Below are 24,495 nucleotides of genomic sequence, written 5' to 3'. Positions count from 1 at the left end.
CATTTCAATTATTGTATTTAGGTATAAAATAAAATTATTGATCTACTTTGTAATACAGTAAAAAGAAATATGACATGTATATAGCTTTCTAAACATACTAATGTAATTATTACAAGTAGATGAAATGCCTTTTACAATAATTGTAAACTGCTTGTATAAATAATCTAAGTATGATATACATTAATATACCTTTTGTATAAATTATAAGGCAACAATAGTAATTATTACATTATTATATTATAAGTATAACTCTTTCTTTAAGATTATAATTTAAATATAATACAAGCATAACACTTTAGGTTGTTATATAAAGTTAGTATAATACATGTAATAGATTTTTATTCATCCCTAGTACTTATGTAGTCTTTATATACATTAATATGTCTTATTTAAACATTGCAATTCAATTACAAGCCTTATAATTACTTTATAATGTATATACAATACATATGTTACTTTATAAAGTCTATAAGAAATTACAAGAAATCTGACTTTTTCCTGATGGCTGACTCACGTTGCTGACGGTTCCTGTCCTTGTTGTCCTTGTTGCCTCACGTTAGCAGTAAATGAGCTTCTTCCATGTACATTACCGGTTCTCCGCCAACTTACTTTTTCGCTTCATAATCTGTTTCAAACTAAGCGCTGCTTGTCAACCACCTGGTTGAACAGTGCCAGTCGTTTAGCGCGTTCTCTCACAGCCTTTTCTCTGGCGTTGTCCATCAAGAAACCGATTATGAAATATGATGAAGACAACCCGTTGGTATCTCCAGACGGAGGAATATTTTCAAGTGCTATAGAGTATGCATATGGGGTGGCTGATACGTGAATTTCAGTGAGCGGTCTTCCAGTGTACATACCTCTGACATTACCTCCATATGGCCTCCAAACGCATGATGGTAGCGGGGCTGGACAACTCGAAAGATACGGACATGGAATATCAGATAGATCATCTAATCGCTGTGTTTAGTGTAAATCCCTCTTGATCTTACTTTGTTCAGGAAACGTACTAGAGGACCTCCAACTACTGTTCAATTTTATGTGGACTCCATGTCCACCCACAATGGCCCGAATCTGCACCAACTGTTTCAACAGGATTTTGATCAGGCACGCCGAAGACACTAACCAAACAACCTGACCGTTTAAGATTGACGAAGCTCCATTCGGTGTTTGCATTCAAGGCTACGATTCAAGTGAAATTGTTCTGTCTCAAATGCTCCTCCAAAAGTGTTGCGTGAGCATCGAGTCGAGGCAAGTCGGAGCGCTCAGCTCTTAGTCACCATAAAAGGAAGAAGAAGAGCACAGTCAGCCGAGCACAGCACACACACGTAGTGTTGACTTAATCAGGAAAGATAAAGCATCAGGATGGAGGCCCAGCCTACCGAGAATTTGTGTATATACATGTTGTTGGCTCGTTCGGTGATGGATCGCTTGATTCGTCAAGCACGAACAATCCGGGGTGATGTGATTGCCGATTCGCGTTAACGTCTGTTCTCGTCGCGGGTATATCACTGGCATCTACTGGACTCATGCCGCAAACGCCCCCGTTTCATTCCACGATGAACGCCATACCACTTGACCACAACGGGGTAGAATTGTCTTATTCTGATAGTGGTGCCCCGGCCCAAATCCCTTACATCACCATTGTCGCCGTGCATGGCATGGGATTCACGCATGGTGTGTCAGCCTGTGTTACTGCACTTCTTCGGGCTGATGGTGATCTGGCACAGCAATTTTTAAGAAAGTACAAGCCATCGCATCCAAGGCGAACGTTCGATTCGTTGCGGTTGTGAGACGTGGATACAAAGGATCTAGTCCATTTTCCGGTGCAGAAATTGCTGCCCAAACCGGTGGGACGGACGAGGAGAAACTGGACTTCCTTAATGCGCGGGGCATCGAGCTCGCCATATTTGTCGACAAACTCATCCGGCAATTGGATGTTCCTCCGATAACTGGAGATGGAAAGAGCGGAGGAGTTGCCCTTCTCGGATGGTCTGCTGGCACCATGTTGACCCTTGCTTCCATCGCCAACCTGGACAAGCTCTCTCCTGAGTTAAAGACCCGTTTTGCTGCCTATATCCGTGCCCACATCATGGAAGGTCAGTCGCTTGTAGTACTTGTTTTGGGGTATCGAGTTAATGATCCCGGTCAGAACCTCCGTCTGCATGCCTTGGGCTGCCGATCCCGCCCCAAATATGGTTCTCGCTCGTCGATCCGAGTATCCCTGAAAACGAGCGAACCCCATTTTACACCAGCTGGGTCACGTCTTACTTCGATCACGGTGACCTGACCAGTCACGATATGAACGCTGTCAGTTATGCTGCACCTAGTTTACGCCGCGCTCCCTCAATTTATAACATGTCGGAGGAAGACGTCAAAAAAATACTTGTCCCAGAGGTGATATTGCACGAGTTTGGCAGTATTGGTGCAACCTTCACTCAGAATATTGTGATTTATCGCAAAGCATGTTATGATCCTACTGTCGGAGAGTTGTTGCCAAGGATGAAAACCTCGGTCTTGGCTGGTGACTCTACCGTGGCGTTCAGCATGAATGGCTTGTTGTCCCTGCAAGATGAAAACAATGAAAGAAAGGGGGATATTCATTTTGAAGTCGCTCCCGGTTTAAATCATTTTGTGAGTTTGGACGTAACACTGCCTCTAGATTCTGATGCTCATCCTCTACACTTCCTAGATGCAATGGGATGAACCGGAGAAGACATTCCAATTGTACATGAAATTGGCTTTGCTCTAGTGTGTTGGACAATCACATGTCACTAAATTTTCATTTCCGGGATCGACACAGACTGGCCTAATAAGACAATCGGGACACCAGATGATCTCATCGTAAGCATTTTCTCTGTCGCCACTGGCCTGGAAGACTACCACATCGCAGAAGGCTATTGCCATGTAAGTGTATGTCAAGTACTCGAATTATATATTTTCATGAATTTTCAACTCTGCAAAATATCTTCCTTACTTTCTAACTGTTAATTGCATTCGACGTTAAAGTTTGTAGTTGTTTGTTTGCTGAAATCGGCTATTTAGCATTCTTAATGGTAGCTGATATTGTCTATCAAAAGCCTTTACTAAGTAGCTACGTTATGGTATGATTTTCTATTTTATGGTCAAACCATTACTACCAACCCAATTCCGAACCAGTAAGTTTCATTAGGATTAGTTTGCTACAGAATTAGTAGCCGCATAGTCCTTTTGCCAGGCCAGGATTAGATTCCATGATGGTGTACAATAACATATTAGTTCTCTCCTCTTATTTCTTACCCATTCACCCGTGTATTCTTCTGATATTGTGTATATGTCGTGAGTCGCCTTCAAATCCGGGACCGGGAAGAAATCAGAATACTTTGACTCCAAATGCGAGCGTATGGATCTGTGGAGGGTTGCCACTGCAAAGCTCGTCGTGCTACTCTCGTAACGAGCAAACTAACCCATACGGAGACCAATTCTCCCTTCGGGATGGCCCGCCATAGAATTCAATACTATCCAGTTCCACCATAATTTGCTTATCAAAATTCAAATTTTTGCGGTCAGTACTAGTGATCGGAATATCCTTATTAAGAAGTAGCAAAATTTCGTTTACTTGCCACGTGTTACTACACTGCCTTCCATCCGCTTCAGTTTCCACACTGCGTTAAAAGCTTTGATGCATTTCTGCCTACGGACTGCGTAGTTTAATGGAGAAACGTGGGCTCGTTCCGTATGAGTTTTCCCGTTCTCCCACAGATATCGCCTGAAATAGCTCATTCCAATGTCCTGAGTGCTGTCCGCCAACCGGCTTTCGAAAGACGAAGGTAAAAACCGACAACATTAAGTCTGAAAGGACACTGTCCCCGGATCAAGGGATTCTTTCTAGTGCCATAGAGTATGCATACAGCGTTGTCCATTGCTCTGGGCAACTGGGAGTTATTTCGGTGAGCGCTCTTCCTGTATCCAAATATATATATAGTACTCCGTTAATAATCCATACGGCCCTTAAAGGCATGGTGCTAGTGAAACTGAACACATCGAAAAATATGGACGCGAAACATCGGATAGATCCAATCGCCGTTTGTAATGTACGTCTCACCTGCGAAGGGGCTTTTCATGGCTACTAATGGTTTCCTTTCTGATGGCCTGTGTCTTTACCGACCGTTTCATGCATACTTTCATTGGTCATATCTTAGGCAGTAGCCAAACGGTTCATCCGTTTAATTGGTGAGCTGCATTCCGCAGCATTCGGTGTTCGCAGCCGGCTGTAATAAAATTTCTAGGTCCCAACACGAGTGTTTCACTAAGTCTGTTGTACGGGTGTTGTACCAAGGTGAGTAAGAGCGCTAATGTTGCTCAATGCTCAAACATAATGTCTAAAACTCAAGCAGTACATGTTGGAGACATTTGTCTTGCCTAATCGAGTCAAAGATTCGTTGTCGATCGAATCGATGGGCAGGTTGTTCAACCGTTGTTGGATGGATGGACACGAGCGGTGGCGTGATCGCCGATATTACGTTAGCATCCGCGCCTGTATATCACGAGCATAATCTAGACATTTACCCTTCTATCCCACAATGAGCGCGATTACAGTCGACCACAATGGGGTCGAATTGTCTTATTCTGATAGCGGTGCCCCAGCCCAACTCCCTTATATTACCTTTGTTGCAGTACATGGACTGGGATTCACGAATGGTGTGTCAGCCTGGGTTGCCGGATTTCTCTCCCAAGCTGATAGAGATCCGGCTAGCTGTTTTCAAGAAAGTACAAGCTATCGCATCGAAATCTAACGTTCGATTTATTGCGATCGTGCGACGTGGATATGAAGGTTCTACCCCGCTTTCTGAAGCTGAGACCGCTGCTACAATGACCGGGACGGACGATGAAAAATTGGACTTCCTTAATGCACGAGGCATCGAGCTCGCAATTTTTATCAACAAGCTCATCCAGCAACTAGGTCTTCCACCAATAACCGAGGATGGAAAGAGCGGAGGACTTGCTCTTCTCGGATGGTCTGCAGGCAACATGTTGACCCTTGCTTCCATCGCCAATCTAGACAAACTCTCTTCTGAAGTGACGGCCCGACTTGCAGCTTATGTCCGAGCCCATATTATGGAAGGTAAGCAGTCCGTGTTTCTTGTTGATATTGTGTTCAAGACAGTACGGTCAGAGCCTCCGCCCATGTGCCTCGGTCTGCCAATCCCACCCCAAACCTGGTCTCCACTCTTTAACACATTAATCCCTGAACCTGAGCGAACGTCATTCTATATGAGCTGGGTCACGTCTTATTTCGATAATGGTGATCTATCGAGTCGCGATATCAACGCTATCCTTTATGCTGCCCCTAGCCCACGCCGGCCTCCTTCAATTTACAATATGTCAGCAGAAGCGAAAGCACTCATTGTTACGGATGTGGTTGTACCAGAGATCAACAGTATATTTGCTACCTTTCTTCAGAATAACGTGATTTATTGTAAAGCGTGCCACGATGCCTCTATCAAGTCTCTGTTGCCGAGGATGAAAACGTCGGTCTTGTGCGGGGACTTGACCGTATCATTCGGCACGAGTGGTCTGTTAGCACTGCAAGATGAAAACGACAAAACCCAAGGGGGTATGCATTTTGAAGTCGCTCCTGGCCTAAATCACTTTGTAAGTTGGAGACTTGTCTTCACACTCTGATATTCACTTTCTGCTACACTCGTAGATGCAATGGGATGAACCAGTGAAGACATTCGAATTGTACATGAAATTGGCCTTGCTTTAGTTGTTTGGATATGCCCATGCCACAAGACCTCCTTCCTTCGTTTCCTGGGTTAGATTGGTGGCGGCAAAGCAAAAGCTGGCGACGAACGCTCGTGATTTCCAGCGCATCAATCCATTGTCATCCGACTGTCTTATACATGCCCGAAATGACCCCAATAGCACGCCATCATTCCATTTGTAAAACTCATGTGATCGTCTTTTGTATTCAGAATGTTGCACAAGTGATTCACGTCCTATACGGTTGCAGAGCTTGTGTCATTTTCCTGCTGACATTTCAACATTATCTGCTTTGAAATAGCTATTATATTTACATTCGTGAAACCTGACGCCAACTGATGTTGCCTATCAAAGGGTTCTACGAGTAATTAACACATTTTTCTGCTTTTGGAGCAGAAGCTAGGACTCAGAATACTTAAAATAGGCAAATTATATTATTTTTCTGCAGTATACCACGGTATAGTCAGGTATCTTCCTAGACCTAGAAGAGGTTATAAATACTTACTGAGGATCGCTACATACTATACCCAGCTGTACGACTGCAACTGTAACAGTAACACAGGCTCGGTTGGGTTTCTACAAGTAATGTGTAACGAAGACTAGTTGTACTTGTATCATGGTGTTACAAAATAAAAATTCGTTGCATAACAGAAGACTCGCAAGCTGATTCTTTGGTTTTTCATCCCGAAGTCGTGCATTGTGGGAAGAAATATTGTAACGCCTGCCATGACCACTATGTCGCACGACATATCTTCGGAAAAGATCAAACGCTCATCAGCGAATCGTCCTCCGACCTAAACTCTTCAACTCCATATTGCACGGCGATCCTGACGCTCCCGCCGCCCTCTTCAGACTCGCTACATTCTCTTCACTCGACACTAAGTTCGTTCTAGGACTAAGGAGACTGCGGTGGCCAATGGTATTACTACCAATTCCTCCTCGCAATACAGAAGAAACGGATAAAAAGCGAGAAGTATGACGGGACGTGGTATTGGGACTTTTGGATAAAGGAGTGGTGGATGTCAGATGAGTCGTTTCGGTTGATGCGGACTGTGGATATGATTACGTGTTTAAGACGCATATTTGGGGATGGCCGCCGTCGAGCGTACAGTTTTAATTTTTAAATTGAATACCGGGTCTTTTGTTGTTAATTGTTATGATGGACATCTACAGTGCAACACAGTATCTTTCCCATATGTTCCAACTACTATGATTTATTTTCAAATGCCGCACTGAAATCATTATGCGGGCGATACACACAGTAAATACGTATATAACAATTGCTTCGAATTTATAAATCTTCTGGGAGGAATCATTCCCGTAGCAGTTGCTGCAGATGGGAAAGATGTTAGATGATGATGGAGAGGAAGTACAAATACTTAAAACATGAAACGTATACAGTTATAGCACTACCTATTGTCTCTGACATATACTACAAGTGCATACATACTCCGTCACGCATAATCTTCGTCCAGTCCTTCCCATGAGGAACCTTCGTCCAGTCAATGTACATGACCCTTCTATCCTTGTTGTTCGGAATGTGGATTTGGCCTATATGGCATACACTGCGTCGATGTTTTGGGGGGACCCACAGAAACGGGCTACCGTCCAGTGTCTGAAGCCAGCCATCATCCAGGATAGTTGAAGGATTGGCAGTAAGTACAATGAAAAGCCTATAACAGTTTCTGGCAACCGTTAAGAAACATTGTGCTTCAGGATCCCATCGACTTTCACCGAGGAACATTGTCTTGATATATGTGCCATTGTGTGCATCCCAAATACGTATCGTCCCGTCCCAGGATCCAGAAGCTATTCTATTTCCGTCTGGAGAGTATGTGACGGATACGACCCGGCTCTCGTGACCGCTGAGAGGCTCACCGATCGATTCTCCAGTGTAAGCGTCCAAGATTCGCAGCGTCGTGTCACAAGACCCATAGACGAGTCTGCTCCCGTCCGGAGAATATGCAACATAAATCTCACTGCCATGACCCTCGAGAGATTTACCAATAGGTCTGCCTCTTCGTGTGTCCCAGATCCTTAGTGTCCTGTCCTCAGAGCACGACACGATCCTCGTCCCGTCGGGAGAATAAGCAACGCTGCTGACCGAGCTATTGTGACCCTCGAGTGGTGCACCGATGGGTTCGCCGCTTTGTGCATCCCAGATCAGTAGAGTGCTATCGACAGAGCCCGACACAATCCTGCTCCCGTCTGGAGCGTATGCAACGGCCCAAATCCCACCCTTGTGTCCCCCGAGAGGCTCACCGACTTGTGTGCCGCTCTGCGCGTCCCAAATTTGCAGTGTCTCGTTATAAGAACCAGACACGATTCTGGTCCCATCGGGTGAATATGCAAGGGTACTGATCCAGCTTTTTTGACCGTCACAAGATTCAAAAAGAAATGCACCAGTGAGAGCATCCCATGTGCGCAATTTTCCATCGTCTGAGCCAGAAGCTATCCTGCTCCCATCGGGTGAATAGGCTAGCCCAAATTCCAGGCACGTGACATGCGAACGGCTCTGTCCGCTTTTAGCATCCCATATCCGCAACATGCCATCATATGTCGAGGAGATGACTGCACCTCCATCTGGTGTGTATCTGGCTTCCCGTATATGTCTTGTATCTCCTTTGAGAAGTGAAATGTCGGCGTCACGCAGCAAAGTGTGGTTGGGGTTATGTGAGGGGGACATGTGCTTGGGAGGTTTGTCGTCCGACAAGGGTGACTTCCATTCATAGAAAGCGGTGGTCTCATGTTGCACTATGGAGCAGTCTGGCAGTACCCATGCCAATGCAGAGACGTACAAGTGAGACACGCTGACAGCAGTTACGTTGTGACGGGCAGAGATGAAGCTATGCAGTTCGGTTGCAGCATGAGCGATCTCGTCTATTCCCTGACAGTCTAAAGATGAGAAATTGAAACAGCACACCAAGGATATCTTACTTTAAAATGATCAATACACTGTAATAGAATCTCCTTCGCCTTTTCGAGAGCGCCCAATAAGACTAGGACTTCAATCCAAAAGAATGCCCTAGGAGAGCAAAGTAGCTCTACTGCATAGTCTTGCAATTCTCGGTCGTTTTCCGCTTGTGAAATATGGTACATCCAATATAAACTACTACGCCGGAGACTCTCTGGAATCTTCGCCTCGACTACAGAGCTCAAATACGGGACGTCTTCATTTTTTAGATACAACGACTCCAGGCTGCATATATTGAACTTGAGCTGCATACGTAAGACATGAAAACATCCACGAGCCAAGTTCGTGTGGGCTACGCTTGGGTCAACCCAGAAGCAACCGGAAGAGCCTTGATTATCCACATAATCCTGGGCCATGTGTGTTGGAAAGGAAGTCTGAATTGTGCCATTGTCACCTGTGTACAGTAACGGTCGAATTGCAGCTAAGACAGTATTGAGAGCCTGGTGTAACCTCCAAGGTTACACACGTGACTTTAGATAAATATAAAAGGGCTATTTGTAGATTAATTAGATCTTATCTTTGTACTTGCTCCTATACTTAGGTCGACCTCTCATTAATCCCAGGTCTTTGCCTGTTCCGTGTTCTTTAGTGAGGCTCCAGCCTTTACACCTGGACTGTGAATTCGGGTTGATTGTCTTGCAGGCAAAATAGAATCATGTCTCCTGTTAACGGTCATTCTGGATCTGTGTGGATTATAAGTGAAAGTACAGCTCGAGTTGCAAGCATTGTCTTCTCATCACTAACCAGACTCTCTTGTTTCACCACAATAATTTCCATAGTAATGCGAAAAAGATTGTCAGCAGCAGCTTTCCCAGACATTGAGTCAAGAAAATCAACGTCCGCACCCGAATCCAAGGTCAGAAATGCTGTTCTAAACCTAGAAAGGAGCTGATGTGCTTTGAACTCATACAGGTCGACTCTGTCATTTGGGCAACTCTTATTGCCCAAACAAAAATTCACATACGCTGCTACATCGTACTCCAAGTCGACTAGGGGATTGCTGACGTCGATGTATTGAAATTCGCTGTCTCTGAAACAGTCTTCGAGCTCTGGCAGTTTTCCACTACTGACAAATACTTTAAGCCAAGGCGCCTCTACAGAAATTCTCCTGACAATCTTCGCCAGATATCTTCTCGAGTCTTCACTCGTGCAGCATTCGTCGAGTGCATCCAAGATTATGATTAATGGCATGTGTCCCGGAGGATGAATGGTCGCTTTAGCAATGGGTTGTTTCACGAGAAGATCGAATTGGTCTTGCAGCCCTCCGTGAAGGTAGAAAGTACCTCGGCCATCAAGAATATCTGCAATAATGGACCCATAGTCAACATTCCACACAGCAAATTGGCCTACAATGGTAGGCATGATCCGGATCGTTTTTGTCGCAGAAAAAGCAACCTGCAAGTCGGTTCTGTTCACGTAAACGTTGCGCAACTGTATGTGCGATGGTTGATTTTCCAGAACAAGCAGACCCACAGAGCCAAAAAAGTTTTGAGCTGGACGTCGACCAACCTTCTATCGCCTGCAGTGTGTTTTCCCTCGTTCCTTCAAAGCAGCCTTTCTCTTGCTTGCAGAAGGCCTCCATGCATGGCTGTAACTTTTCGAGAACGAGTGACTCAACACGCTTGTCTAAAATCGTAGTAGTATATAATTTCGAACATAATGTAAAAATCTTACCTATTTGTAAAACTGCTTCCCACACTTCGGTCTTGATGCACCAGTCGAATGTCTCCTTCAACCGTCTGAATTCCTCTTTGTAATTTTCAACGTCGTCGATCCGGTTCTTCAGGAAGATCCCTTGTTGAATAATTGTATCAGTATAAGGAAAAGTTAATATACTTGGTGAAATTACCTATTGTTGTATTATCTGAATACTCAATTATCATTCTTGAGATTTTCTCGAATAGTTTAAGGATTTTATAAGTGGTGTCATCGGAGTGATTAGACTTTGAACGATGGTTTGGAACATTGACGAAAGGGAGGAAGGATGCAACATCAGCCATCAAGTATGATGCTGCTTCATGGCACTCCTTTACTTCCTTGCATTTCTGAAATTAGTAGGTCAATACACGATTTCCGACAATAAATTTCTTGTCACCTCAAAAAGCACTGTTACTACCGAGACTACTATGCCAACGGCAGGATGTATCTGATAAAACTATGGTCGGGATTAGTCAATCAAAATGGAAGAAATCAAACCCTCACGTCAGATACAAATTCTGAAGCGTTTACAATGTAGTTCATGACCTCACATGCCTTTCCAAGATGTCCCATAAAAATTTTCATGTTTTTCATGCGCTCCTGAGATTCCTCAACAAGTTGACGTATCACAGCAATAAACTATAAAGAAATAACCAGTTAGTCATGGAGAGAGGTTCATTTATCGATAATTCCATACTGGTCCAGCTGTCCCAAAATGAATTCTCAAAGACGTATTCTTGCCAATCGGCTCTGTTGGGCACGGGATCAGATTGCACAGGGTAGGTAAACTGGAAGCTTTCTTACCATCGATGACGAGCATCGCTTTTACGAATAGATCATAAGTAATTGTGAGTGGGACTATGCATTCTTTGTCTGAATGAAGGTGACGATGTTCGCGGATAACGATAGCAAGCTGGGATGCAAGCATAGAGCATCTAGAGTAACCATCAATTGTCTCTTCCATTGACGCATAAGAAATCAGGACAGACAAGTCTACGTTCCAATCGATGGGTTCGTTCCGCTTATATTGGCGCGATCGACGTGCCCTTTCGTTGTCGGTCTTGATTTCGACTGTGACGGGATGTTTCCTCTGGACATCCTTGTAGTCGATTTGGATGCCTGCAGATAGACAGAATTCAGCACAGTGCAGAGATCAAGAGGCGTGGGAGCATTACTTCGAACGTGGACCGCCCTGCACGATCAATAGGAGTAAATAAAAGGAATGAGCGTCCACAGTGCACACAATGATTGTAGTGCTTACTGAGCGCAAGCACTGTTTACAAGTTCCTTCGAGGACCTTTTTTGAACGAGCGACATGGCAGACAGCTACGCTCCAAGGCCTCGGTCTGAGACGATGACGGGTGGAAGTAAGGCAACGGTGACTTGAGGAGGCATTGCGGCTGAAGGACTTCGATTGATGAATAATAGAGCATTTTTAGAAACGAAGACAGTCACAAAGATAGAATATAAGGAGGGCATTCCTCAATTTCTGGTATAGTGAACAGGAGAGACCGAACACTAGGGGTTACCAAATTTTCAACTTTCCGTTTTGGTATGGTAATGTACGGTATGATACCAGGTATGGTAAAAAGATTTGGTGATCGACACAACCAAATGCAGAACTCAGCACCAGTCCTCCTCTGCCTCTGATCTGTCGTGGCCGCGGTCACGCGATCGCTTTTTTTCTAACTACCACATCAGGCATTTCACAATTTCTTGCCTTAAAAAATAACTTACATAATGTTAAATATAATTCATAATTTAATTTACCATTTTTGGTTGATAGAAATTGTAAACAACATTTAAAAATTTCTTTAGACAAAAACTATAAATTAATTTTGGCATATCTTTATTTGTGAAATCTTGAAATAAATGAGAATAATTATTTAAAACATAATTTGAAGTTTCTTTTAAAACAAAATTATAAATTTTCTTTCAAATTTTAAGACAAAAAACATTTAGAATTTCATTTATAATATTAAATCTTATAAAATATTAAAAGAAATTTAAAATTTTACCTAGAGAAGAAATACTATAAAGAATTTAAAATTATTTTAGAGTAGACAATTAGTAGGCAAGTAATAGGCAAGTAATGAGTAAGTAATAAGTAAGTAATAGGCAAGTAATAGACAATTAGTAGGCAATCAACAGGCAATCAACAGGCAACTACCAAATGAAGACATTTTTGCTTCATTTGGTAGTTGCCTGTTGATTGCCTGTTGATTGTCTACTGATTACCCATTACTTACCCATTGCTTGCCCATTGCTTGCCCATTGCTTGCCTATTGCTTGCCCATTGCTTGCCCATTACTTGCCCATTACTTGCCCATTACTTGCCTATTGCTTGCCTATTGCTTGCCCACTGATTGCCCACTCTAAAATAATTTTAAATTCTTTATAGCATTTCTCTCTCAAGTAAAATTTTAAATTTATTTTAATATTTCATTCAATTTAATATTATAAAAGAAATTTCAAATTTTTCTTGTTACTAAACCTGAAAGAAAATTTATAATTTTGCTATAGGAAAAACTTTAAATTATGTTTTAAATTATTATCTCTATTTATTTAAAGATTTTACAAATAGGGAAATGTTAAAATTAATTTCTAGTTTTTGTATAATGAAAATTTTAAATTCTGTTCAGAGTTTCTGCCAACCAAAAATGGTAAACTAAATTACAAATAATGTTTATTATTATGTAAGTTATTTCTTAAGGTAAGAAATTGTGAAATGCCCCATGTGTACCCACATTGGGCATTTCACAATTACTTACTGTGAAAAATAACTTACATAATGTTAAACATTATTTGTAATTAAATTTACCATTTTTGATTGATAGAAATCATGAACAAAATTTCAAGTTTCTTCCATAATCAATACAAATACAGAAAAAACTTAAAATATTATTTTGAATTTCTACTAAACTGAAATGGTAAATTAAATTACAAATAATGTTTAACATTATGTAAGTTATTTTTTAAGATTAATCCACCACTTGCTCCGCGATTAATGTTCATTACTCTTTACTGTCAGATCTTAATGCTTCTATTGATATAGTCGCCCATGCTGAACGTTATGCCACGAACCCACCAGCCTGGCTGTCTCGGTTCCGTTTTTTCTTATAAGGCTGTCCATGGCAAAATGACGTGCATCAACCAGTTACACAGTCAAGAGAAATTTCAACGTTGCGCATCCCGACGCAACATCGATATTGATACAGATGGGTCTCGTCCTTTATATGAAAGATGACCTGAGAAAAGGCGTATGGTGTGCATGCGAAGACTGCACAACACTGTGGACGTTGTAAAAAGGGTGCACACCGTTATAGTGAGTAATTTTCTTTCTTGCCTTTGGTGTCACAGGACTGAAACCTTGTGGAATGGCAACAATAGTGAGACTGAACGATTGGTGTAATCGAGGCGCAACATTGCAGAACAACCTCAACGCTGATACGGACAGCTTTGCATGGTGTAAACAAAGTACCTAGACGAGTTCTAATCTATGTGCTCAATAAGGTCTCATGCATACTGCCCCGGCATCCGCCAAAGACCCTCTTCAGTGCAGGGCAACTTCGCGATACAGAGCTCAGGAACAATCGAAATGATCAACATTCTTGCGGTAATGCACTGGACCTCCATCTGGTCTGCACGCGTTTCGTTAAATCCAGTGGGCAGGAAGGGAGCCAAAGTAAAGCCGGCAGTATCCATTCGCATTCTTGCAGAACATGTCGTTGTCTGATAGGCACGAGCGTACGGCCGTTTTCAGACCGAAAAGGTACGTTTCGGTTCTCTCTTCCGGAAACATGCCTATTATGACAAGGCTATAACGGTTGGAAATCCAAATTATGAATTGTTTATTTGCCGTGCAACCCCGTCGATGTATATTCGCTTCTTTCACCTGATACCCCAAGTATCCGTTATATGAGCTATTATCACACTCCTAACATCCCAACACCCTCCATTTCGTCCCGCAATGAACTCGATTACACTTAACAACAAAGGGATCGAATTGTCTTACTCTGATAGCGGCGCCCCTGCCCAAGGCCCCTACACCACCGTTGTCGCAGTGCATGGAATGGGATTCACATATGGTACGTTAGCTTGAATTGCCACACTTCTTGGCGGCTGATAGTCAAGTTGTCCAGCTATTTTCACAAAGGTACAGGCCATTGCACCCAGAGCTAACTTTCGCTTCATTGCGGTCGTAAGACGTGGATATGAGGGCTCTACTCCATTCTCCGAGGCAGATACCGCTGCCACAACCTCCGGAACAGACGAGGAAAAGCTGGATTTCCTTAATGCGCGGGGCATCGAGTTCGCCATTTCTATCGATAAACTCGTTCAGCAACTAGATCTTCTACAGATAACTGAGGATGGAAAGAGCGGAGGAGTCGCTCTTCTCGGATGGTCTGCTGGTACCATGGTGACTCTTGCTTCCATTGCCAATCTAGGCAAGCTTTCCCCTGCGTCAAAGACGCGGTTTGCAGCTTATGTCCGGGCTCACATTATGGAAGGTCAGTCGTTCAGATTTCTTCTTGATTTTGGGTTTAAAAGATGTATCATCAGAACCTCCGTCCGTGTGCCTTGGGCTACCGATTCCACCCCGAATTTGGTCGCCACTTATTGACACGAGTATCCCTGAAAGCGAACGAACGCCGTTCCATATGAGCTGGATCACGTCTTACTTTGATCATGGCGATCTGTCCAGTCATGATATCGACGCTATCTCCTATGCCGCTCCTAGTATGCATCATGCACCTTCAATTTACAACATGTCGACGGAGGACACGGAAGAACTATTTGTGGCAGACGTGGTTGGGCCGGAGACTAACGCTATGATCGCGACCTACGCACAGAATAACGTTGTTTATCGCAAGGCATGCTATGAACCCGCCATCCAAGAACTATTACCGATGATGAACACGTCGGTTTTGGTCGGTAGTTCTACATCCTCATTCTGCATGAACGGGCTCTTGTCTCTCCAAAATGATAATGACGTGAATCAAGGAGGGCTCCACTTCGAAACTGTTCCTGGGTTAAATCACTTCGTGAGTGGATCTTGCATAATTTCTCACTGCTGCTATTTCATTTGGCTTCCCTATGTTTTCTAGATGCAATGGGACGAACCGGAGAAAACGTTCCGAATATTCATGAAATTGGCATTGCTCTAGATTGTAGAATTTGAGTATCTAAAAATGATCATTAACATAAATAGGGTCGGGTAACGCTACAGGAGTTGATCCTCCCGTTCGAGTGTGATGTATTTAAATTTGTAGACGCGATTTTCTTTTCTCACCAATTAACTGCCCTGTCAAGCTTTCCGACGTCGCCGTTGGCTCCGCCTCCGAACAACTTTAGGCGCGCACGTTTCTATTGTATTCCGCCTTTGATGAAATGCATTTCGGAATATCGGGTATATCGGTCTAGTGTTGTTCTCACTTTGACCAGATTGGCGCCCTTCCAAGAATATCTACACCGTCTACAAACGTTCGTTCATGATCGAAGTTACACTATTGTCTCGGCTTTACGAAGTTCATTCTCGAGGGCCATAATGCGGGCAAACGGCTTCCCAAAACTCTAAAACAAGCGCGTGTGGTGCGTTGGTTTACTCCCTCGGAACGTGTATTGATGGAAGAGTGTATACGCATGCTACCATTTATTAAAAACTAAAATTACAGCGTATGCGAGACGCAGTGATAAAAAAGGAATGCTCGTGAACAGAGTGAGGAGACTAGAAAGAAAAGAACAAGGAAATTACTAAAAGGGTTGCTGGGACGAAAACCTTCGTGTGAAAAACCCAGTGGGAAAAAATCACACGTAAGGGAAAACCATGCAAGTTAGAAGGTGAAAAGGTGTTGCACATTGTGGTGCAGAAAGGGAATGCAGAGTGTCTTATCTGTACAAAAAAGAGGAGAGAAGCCCCACTCATGAACGCTCACTCTAGCGCTTGCTTCTCCTTAAAGGCGATAAGTAGCAAAAGGCCAAAGGAATGTCATACTTGGAAAGAAAAGATAGGGCATGCTAATTGTACACAGTGTAACAAGGTAGGTGATGCCATGGTTTCTATTACAAATTTACTAGTTGGTTAGTTGCAACGTTGCTTGATCTACCATGCCTTTCGGATGGATCTTGTGATGAATTAAGTCTCAAAATTAACATGGGCAGCAAGGAACCCTCTTCGAATGGCACAAAGATCACATAAACAAACTCTTCGTATCTAGTAGTATCTACGCGCGTTTTCAGACCACCAGGAATGAGGTTGAGCAATATTAAAGCACTTTATAATTAACCTCAATGGAAGTACTCACGCAGTCGTACTTTTTCTCTTGACAATCGCGTTTCTTTTCTGACTTGCATCCGCTGTAATTAGTTTTTTTGACATTAATGGTAACTCGAAAAGGCAAAGAAGACAAAGAAGATTACACGTTACTTAAGTTCCAGGGTCATGCGTGTTGTACGGCGCAGTCGTTATCATAATATCAAAGAGTAGAAAGCCGAAAAGTGTCTTGACGCCAAGTCATGCATGCGCTTTATACGTATCCATTTCAAACAAAGACCACTGTTTCCCTTGGGCCTTGGTTACCAAATTGACTTATTGATAGAGCACGCCTTTCGGTTATCAATTATTAGTTAAGCCTGATATATATGGAATCAAAAGAACCCTTCCGACACGAGTCACGACAGCCTTTACTTACATCCTCACTGCCACAACCGCTCTTCGTTCTTTCATTTGTTTGGCAAACAAGGTAGCCATCGTGTTCGGCATTCTAATTGGAAAACCATCATCAAGTGTGTTAAAGGGTTGCTGGATCTAGAAAACAACGAGGGGCGGCGTTCTCAAAGTGTAATAGTATCACCGTAACCCTACGTTCTCAAAGTAGATCCCTCCTAGCATCGCTTTCCTCGAGCCCCTATATATACATGTATATACTTTCATTTACGGATGTCTCCTGCTCCTTCACACTTTGTCGAACACATCAACTGTCCTACAGTTAAGCGAAATGGTTGCACCAAGCACATCATCAGGTATTCCGAACCAGATAGCTGGTGCTACTGGCGGTGCTGGCGTCAATACCGCTGGACCTGCAGTCGACATCTCTTCGCAGCCGTACGCAAAGCGGGTACAAGCACTCATAAAACTTATAACTGATCTCCGAGCTCTTGGGTAAGCTGTTTTATGTTTCTAATAGTTGAGCACTTCACTAATGGCCAATGCCACTCTAATGACAGTGCTCAAGCGGATGTCGATTTGCCACGTATTGCTGTCATAGGGAATCAATCTGCTGGTACGTACAAACCTTCCAGGGGTTGATTCGGAATTATGAATTGGGCCCTCACTGCATTTGTTTTGATTCGAAAGGCAAGAGTTCACTTGTTGAGGCAATGACCAAGGTGTGCATCTGCAACGGAGAAACCTAATTTCATTAGGTGGCGCAACTTATTTTCAATTAAATGATTGTATAGATAACTGTTCCTCGCTCTCAAGGAACCTGCACAAGGTCAGTCTTATTAGTTTGTACTATGCATGGTAGGATTAAAGCGTTTCTTCGGGATCTCCACCCTTCCACAGATGTCCCATGGAGTGTCGGTTGTCGAACTCATCTGAGCCCTTTAAATGCCAAATATCTCTTCGCATTGAAGAGGATGAGTTTGGTATGCGTGTCGATAAAGTTAAGGAAACGAAATTTGGTACCGTTCTGCATGACAAAAGGTGTGTCGTATCTGTCTTAGGAGGCAACAAACTTGACAGCCGTTCTATTTAGTCAACTGGAGGTCATGTTGCGTAGAGCGCAACTTGCAATTCTTAATCCCAGCGTATCGAAAGAGAAATTCGTCGACCTCAACATTGAAGCCCTGGATCCTGATGAACCTCCTTTGGATTCTACACGTCAGCTGCAGTTCTCTGCGAATGTTGTATGCTTGGACATCTCCAGTCCGGATGTCACAAACTTGTCGTTTATAGATCTTCCAGGTTTCTGCTTTCCCGTCTTTCAACATCGCGTTTCTAGTACTAACAACGTTACGAATTAGGAATTATCTCTAACGTTGCAGACGGCGAAGACCCTAGAAGTATCGATCTAATTCAAAACCTTGTTAGAGACAACATCTCTGGAAATGCACTTATTCTTCTTGCAATAACAATGCGAGGTAATTATAAAATTTGTAATACTTGCATATCTTTTTAATTCATTGTCTACACGTACAGATGATATTCAGAACCAAAAGGCTGCCCTTCTTGCTAAAGAAGCAGACCCAAATGGTGAGCGCACGATTGGTAAGTTGCTTCAAATCCCTCTTTCAATCCTTTTCTCTTTTGACGTTATAAAAATTATAGGTGTGCTCACAAAGCCCGATACACTACAGAATGGAGAATATGATCAATGGCTTGATGTTCTCACAGGCAGAAAGCATCAACTTACTCACGGGTACTATGTGACGAAGCAGGCAAGCCCTCTCGAATTGCAGGAGCGGCCGACATACGAAGAGGGTAGGGAGCGCGAAAGGACATTTTTTGCTACACAGTCACCGTGGCGCGACCAGGCTCCCAGGGTGCGTGAGCGCTTGGGAGTCCCAAATCTAACAATGCGGCTCAGCACTCTCCTGAGCCAACTGATCGAAAAAACGTATGTCATTTGACCAAAGATCGTGAATCATGGTCTACTAAATCTTAAATGTTCGGCATACTTCCGCTTTTCTTTCTTGGTTCAGAATTCCAAAACTCAAGATAGATTCACGTTCATCGCTAAACTTAACATTGAAGGAACTAAACAACCTTCCCCCGCCTCCGTCTGCAGACCCTACGTCAGAACTCCTAAAGTTGGTTGTGGAGTTTAATTCAAATTTGCACAGTCACGTCCGAGGTCTCTCTGGAGATATTATTCAGAGAATTCGTCCGGCGTACGAGTCATTTATGAAAGATACACTTTCTACAAAACCGAACTTCGTACCATTCCTCGAGATAGAACAAACTAAGGACACCTTCGACTGTTTGAGTCCTTCGAAAACAACGTCCCCTGTCCTGTCGAAGGCAGCGTCTAACGCCAAATCGAATTCAAGCAAAAATGCAAGCACATCTGCAACGTACAAGTCCGGCCTACCCTCCGAACCTACCACCCAAGACGACAGTGAGTTCGACGTTGATTCCGTGCAAGAAGCCGTATATCTCGATGATGTACGAAACCGTATTCATGAGTGAGTACCCGGTTTCGCATGTTCATCACACTGGATCTCACTCTCTTTACAAAACGAAGCTCTAAATCGCGTGAACTACCCTTCAACGTGCCCTACAAAGTGAAAGTGGGATATATCACTGAATGTGTCACTGACTGGAAATTTCATGCGCGAACTTGTTTCGAGAAGGTTTTTCATGTATATCAAGAGTACTTGGAACACCTTGTATCCAAGCAATTCGGAGGATACTCAAGCGGTGGACTTCATGAACGTGTTAGGTGTTGTGATACAAAATTCAGTTGGTCGGGGTGAAACTAATCCATGACCATCTTCTACCCAGGAGCATAGTCGAGGACGAACTAGAGCGCACAAAGGCAATTACACTTGCACGAATTGACTGGCTTCTTGAACTGGAAGAAGACCCATTCACTCTAAACGAGCATTACCTATCTAGCTGTCGGGACAAGTATCTCAAACAGTACTACGAGCAGCGTCAGGTACTTGTTGAGCATATCTTGACTGATTCTATACTGAAGCGTTGGATGACAGGCAGAAAAGGGGAATTCTAGCGCAGATTCCGAACAGATACAAAGCATTCTGGCAGGCCTTGCAAGAATTGGCAAGCATTGTCGTGCAGAAGATCTCGCAAGATTAAATGGACCCGATGAGTATGAGCAAGAGCTCGAGATGATGGCCGAAGTCACTGCATATTTTCGTGTTGCATATAAGGTACGCCACCGCAACTGGGAGCAGCCAAAACACTAGTTTGCTGAATCTCACTTACACCTCAAATCAGCGTATAATAGACAACTTGCCACGGGTAATTGATGTCGACTTCTTGAAAGGCCTTCAGAAATGCATGCATGAAGCTTTGATTAGGGGATTGCGGATGAGCGAAGAAGACAGCAAAGAGACAGCGGGTCGTCTTCTCAGTGAGGACCCAAATATCACATTGCGACGCGCCGGTCTCGAACAGGTCAAGGAGCGGCTTGAAGGAATTTGCACAAAGTTAAGCAATTTCGCAATGCTGGGGCAGTACTAGTGCAAGGACCGGAATTAATCTCTGTGCATTGGGTTTTTTATTCCTATGAATTCCTCAGCAAAGCCACATAGATAGCAACTGACTACCTAGACATTTTCTGTGATGAACTAGTAGATAGATGGACACTATTGAAGATATACAGTTAGACTTAAGTGTCGTATCGAGGATTGAGAATATGCATTAATGTCAAGTTCTGATTACAAGTTGTTTATTTAGAGCCGTATGTTGTGCGTTGCACATTGTGGAAGAAAGGCAATCAGTATAGGTCAGTACTCCGGAAGTATATTAAAGGCAGATGCTGAGGAAGAAAAAGATTGCATGCCAATATCCATCCTGGAAGTAATGTTGTACAATACAATCTTCATAATATAAGTGGCATTGTGACAGTAGACTACAACAGGCAAATCATAACATTTTGTTTCCCAAAAGTATTGCATAAAATAATCAAATGAAGGAGTTTGATATTCGGAGACTGCTATCAAGCACCCGTATCACTGTAACTGGGATCCGGCACGGCAACAATACTGGACCAGTATGTTGCGCCACCCGATAATCTCTCAATGTTGGACAGTTTCCATCCGGAAACTCTGAAAATGTCTAGGAATTCCTGAACTGTGCGGCCACCAGCGTTATGGCAAATCATTACCTACAAAAAATCGTGAATCTACAACAAAGCAAAACATGGGACGAGGAGCCACCTACAAGAAAGTCGATCGAGTACGAAAGCACGTTTGCTTCTCCCAAGTTCGAGAGTAAAGGAGCCGGGGGTTTTTGCAAAAAATAGGCACCAGGGCCAGTACTGGCCTGACATGCATATTCCGGAATGCTCTCCAGGACAACGAGTCTGGTCTTATCAAGAATGGCAGCGCTGCGCAAGTGCTTCAGAATACTTATGGCATATCTGTCAGGCCAGTCGTGTAAAATCCACCGCAGCAGAAGTACATTAGGCGGCGCGGGAAGTGCTGGTTGTCGCTTAAGGAAATTCACATCTGTTGTAGAGAATTTGAGTCTGAATTCGAGAGGCATGGGCGACGAAGTTGTACCAAAAAAATGGACCTTCCCCATTGAAACATAAGATGGAAGATTCTCCTTCCAATACTGATGACAGAGATATAACACTTATTAATCACTCTTTGATTCTTTTTGTTACAATTACTTACATTCTTTGCTTGCTCAATCACAGATTTACGATCCTCGAGGACAACGGTTATATTCGGGTATTTCTTGGCGACTTCTAGACTGACGTGTCCGGTGCCACTTCCAACGTCGACAAGGACTCCGTTCTGTACTTCCTCCCAATTAAAAGCTAACGATTATATCTAAGAAGTCTCATACTAATGTGATATTTTCTCGTTCAGACTTACCAGACAAGATCGTCTCTGGACGCATGTTGGTACCATTAGACATAAATATGTTGAACCTGTCGCGACGGTAGTGATGCTCAGGCAACTCGTATATGTCCCACATGGGTAATTTAACTTTCATAGCCCTTTGGAAGCCACTCTCATCCAGCTCCTCCGATTGTGCCGTCATCGGGTCGAGCATAGCTTCTCTGAAACCATGCGCGGCCAGAAATATCTCATCCGCTCTAATTTGTTTTATCATGTATCATCCGAAGCCACAGAAGTTCAACGCAATACGTACCCGTATCCTGCAACGGCTGCGAAACCTGGTGTATTGATATGCTTGGTCTCATTGCTGCGGAGGCACGATTCAGATGTGAGGCATGTAGAGTGTGCACCATCACCTACAAGTTCTCAGTCAAAGGCTTCCCTGTATCAAGCAACGATGACAACAAGTTGTGTGCAAACGTCTTCTCCTTAACCTCCTGGAAATAATGGTTCGTCGCTAACACTCTCATAACGCGATCTGAAAAAACAAAGTAAGAAACAACAAGCCTTTTTGCTCCAAGTCTTCGCTTACCCAGCTTCCTTGGGTGTGTTCCACTCCTCTTAGCTATCTCGTCTACGTGCATGCCCTTCGGATTGAAATACGTCATCCAGAGAACCTACTCTTATGCTATAGATTCGCATACCTCGGGACCTGCATCCCGAAGGATCTCAGCAACGTTTGCATTCTCCGCGATACCAAGACAAGCAGGCAATACAAACTTTGTCAACGTCGTGATACATTCTTGGAGGGAAGAGGTTAGTTTAAAATCACAAACCTTGAATGCGGTGTTCCATAAGTGGACAGAGGGCGGGCGCAGAGTCGCGATGAGCTGAGATGCAGCCGCGACTGCAAGATGTATGCTATCTGCAACCGTTGGATTATTGCGTATGCTCTCAGAGGAAAACTCCGATGGATGAGCTGGTTTGTCAAGCGGCGGAAATTCTTTCCCTGTCTCCTTGCATATTCCGACAATACGGTCGACGGAGGACACAATGATGTCGCGGAGAGATTCGAGGTCTGTTGTCATATTGTGAATGTGTAGAGTCTTGTAGTTCTTCCAATTAAAATTGACTGAGGTACGCGTTTATATATTGCACATACTCATCACTTGTCATATTGGCATGATAACTACTCTGCACTTACATCATTCGTACGACCTTCGACGTGATAACCTCCAGCGCCGGGAAGCCAGCCTTTTGCATATGAACGAAGCTCGCTAAGTGATAAAGGGAAACCTTCTCCAATTGACTCCGCAAGGATGTACTATTCAAGTACATCGGCTAACCACATGTTTACCTTGCAATAGAAAATCGGACAAATCCTTGGAACGAATGGTACTGTAGAATTAATTATTAGGATGAAGGTTTTACTGTGCATCTGACCGAACATACCACCGTTAGTCTTACGACTGACTCTAGTCCGGTTGTTCCGGAAGCGTGCAGTTAAGTCGGCCTACGAGTGAATGTATCTATCAATTACCTTCCAATCAAAAGGAAGCAAGATTGGGCAGGACAACAGTGGCTATAGGCGTCACCATCAAAAGAAAAAGAATGTAGTGTCAAAAAATGTAGGGTTTGGGCGTAGAGTTCGGGAATTGTCTTCTCTTGAAACACTTCAAAAGTCCACGACAATTGCATTTCGTCTAAGTTCGTCCCGACAACCGCCCACGACCGAGGCATTGACGAGCGTTGTCTGGCTTCTCTTCACTTTCGTCTCCAGGGTACCAATGAGCATCAGAGGCGGATTCCACCAGCTCCTTTATTCTCGTAGGTCTTTTTGGTGAGCTCTCTTATCCGAAGTCCACGACACAATTTCCATTCCCACGCATCATGAACCGTCCAAAGACGTGCATTCATGGTCATACCGTAGTATTGCAACATGACCTGAGCCGTCATTATCAAGGTGGTACGCGGGTGGAGTATGCGTGATGAATACAACTGCTTGTACTGGGGTTGAAGGCAACTGTATACGTGTCTCGCGGCGGATTGTACACGTGAATATGGAACGGCCAAGACCCGTGTTTCGAAGTGTATCGACTGCCGTAGATGTTCAAGGTACCGCCTCGAACGAGTATAATCATCTCGGCGTTATCCTAATAATTTAGATCAGAACATACTTCCCGTATGTGCGCAACGATAGCAGAGTCGACGAGGCAGGCGTCGTGATTGTCAGCAATGAAAACTGTACGCATGGGGTTGGGCGTTCAGTAATGTTAACACGTCCTCCAGTTCGTCGAGGCTGCGAGACTGAGTCAGGTCTCCAGCTTGAATGAGAATATTGCTATGAGGAAGAGGAACGATTGAATCGTGGTCATCACTGTGAGACAGTGTGCACGTGAGTGTGACAAGCTGTGGTCACGTGATTACAGACACTGGAACAACACACATGGGGCATTTCACAATTCCTTACCTTAAAAAATAACTTACATAATGATAAACATTATTTGAAATTTATTTTCTCATTTTTGACTAGTAAAAAT

General features: G+C 43.6%; 8 protein-coding genes across 8 annotated transcripts; 4 read left to right on the top strand and 4 right to left on the bottom strand.

Annotated features, from left to right (window-relative positions):
* The first annotated feature begins 1,411 nt into the window (after positions 1-1,411).
* Positions 1,412-2,821, top strand: FOMMEDRAFT_22742 (uncharacterized protein). The gene is made up of 4 exons (XM_007269749.1): positions 1,412-1,674; positions 1,728-2,096; positions 2,150-2,631; positions 2,690-2,821. Exons 1-4 carry the CDS (start codon positions 1,557-1,559, stop codon positions 2,747-2,749), a joined length of 1,029 nt encoding a protein of 342 aa, XP_007269811.1. The 5' UTR covers positions 1,412-1,556; the 3' UTR covers positions 2,750-2,821.
* A 913-nt stretch (positions 2,822-3,734) lies between these two features.
* On the bottom strand, positions 3,735-4,537 carry FOMMEDRAFT_22741 (uncharacterized protein). Its single transcript, XM_007269748.1, has 5 exons — positions 4,374-4,537; positions 4,266-4,315; positions 4,179-4,209; positions 3,994-4,070; positions 3,735-3,926 (listed from the first exon to the last, which is right to left on the bottom strand). Exons 1-5 carry the CDS (start codon positions 4,376-4,378, stop codon positions 3,919-3,921), a joined length of 171 nt encoding a protein of 56 aa, XP_007269810.1. The 5' UTR covers positions 4,379-4,537; the 3' UTR covers positions 3,735-3,918.
* Positions 4,538-4,553: 16 nt separating this feature from the next.
* Positions 4,554-5,661, top strand: FOMMEDRAFT_112674 (uncharacterized protein; the record flags this gene model as incomplete). Its single annotated transcript, XM_007269916.1, has 3 exons — positions 4,554-4,677; positions 4,733-5,101; positions 5,153-5,661. The coding sequence occupies exons 1-3, from the start codon at positions 4,560-4,562 to the stop codon at positions 5,659-5,661; spliced, it is 996 nt and encodes a 331-aa protein (XP_007269978.1). The 5' UTR covers positions 4,554-4,559.
* An 855-nt stretch (positions 5,662-6,516) lies between these two features.
* Positions 6,517-9,072, bottom strand: FOMMEDRAFT_160019 (WD40 repeat-like protein; the record flags this gene model as incomplete). Its single annotated transcript, XM_007269915.1, has 3 exons — positions 6,517-6,792; positions 7,193-8,629; positions 8,680-9,072. 3 exons carry the CDS (start codon positions 9,070-9,072, stop codon positions 6,517-6,519), a joined length of 2,106 nt encoding a protein of 701 aa, XP_007269977.1.
* A 1,846-nt stretch (positions 9,073-10,918) lies between these two features.
* Positions 10,919-11,773, bottom strand: FOMMEDRAFT_22740 (uncharacterized protein; the record flags this gene model as incomplete). The annotated part of the gene is made up of 6 exons (XM_007269747.1): positions 11,676-11,773; positions 11,590-11,606; positions 11,404-11,533; positions 11,219-11,349; positions 11,112-11,164; positions 10,919-11,053 (listed from the first exon to the last, which is right to left on the bottom strand). Coding segments are annotated over exons 1-6 (445 nt in total), but the record flags the coding sequence as incomplete, so codon positions are not given.
* A 2,611-nt stretch (positions 11,774-14,384) lies between these two features.
* On the top strand, positions 14,385-15,582 carry FOMMEDRAFT_160017 (uncharacterized protein; the record flags this gene model as incomplete). The annotated part of the gene is made up of 4 exons (XM_007269914.1): positions 14,385-14,502; positions 14,557-14,925; positions 14,978-15,459; positions 15,523-15,582. The coding sequence occupies 4 exons, from the start codon at positions 14,385-14,387 to the stop codon at positions 15,580-15,582; spliced, it is 1,029 nt and encodes a 342-aa protein (XP_007269976.1).
* Positions 15,583-17,412: 1,830 nt separating this feature from the next.
* On the top strand, positions 17,413-20,624 carry FOMMEDRAFT_148530 (uncharacterized protein; the record flags this gene model as incomplete). The annotated part of the gene is made up of 14 exons (XM_007269913.1): positions 17,413-17,576; positions 17,642-17,697; positions 17,772-17,803; positions 17,876-17,910; positions 17,982-18,122; positions 18,175-18,383; positions 18,443-18,559; positions 18,618-18,686; positions 18,747-19,035; positions 19,121-19,603; positions 19,663-19,860; positions 19,923-20,079; positions 20,132-20,311; positions 20,379-20,624. The coding sequence occupies 14 exons, from the start codon at positions 17,413-17,415 to the stop codon at positions 20,622-20,624; spliced, it is 2,376 nt and encodes a 791-aa protein (XP_007269975.1).
* Positions 20,625-20,998: 374 nt separating this feature from the next.
* Positions 20,999-24,268, bottom strand: FOMMEDRAFT_112664 (O-methyltransferase). Its single transcript, XM_007269912.1, has 12 exons — positions 23,408-24,268; positions 23,160-23,353; positions 22,792-23,087; positions 22,660-22,734; positions 22,548-22,602; positions 22,376-22,493; positions 22,269-22,322; positions 21,989-22,212; positions 21,785-21,930; positions 21,668-21,722; positions 21,327-21,613; positions 20,999-21,270 (listed from the first exon to the last, which is right to left on the bottom strand). The coding sequence occupies exons 3-12, from the start codon at positions 23,041-23,043 to the stop codon at positions 21,103-21,105; spliced, it is 1,434 nt and encodes a 477-aa protein (XP_007269974.1). The 5' UTR covers positions 23,044-23,087; positions 23,160-23,353; positions 23,408-24,268; the 3' UTR covers positions 20,999-21,102.
* Positions 24,269-24,495: the final 227 nt, after the last annotated feature.

The sequence above is a fragment of the Fomitiporia mediterranea genome (genome assembly GCF_000271605.1).
Source record: "Fomitiporia mediterranea MF3/22 unplaced genomic scaffold FOMMEscaffold_11, whole genome shotgun sequence".
Classification (NCBI taxonomy): domain Eukaryota; kingdom Fungi; phylum Basidiomycota; class Agaricomycetes; order Hymenochaetales; family Hymenochaetaceae; genus Fomitiporia; species Fomitiporia mediterranea.
This window is presented reverse-complemented; position numbering and strand designations above follow the sequence as displayed.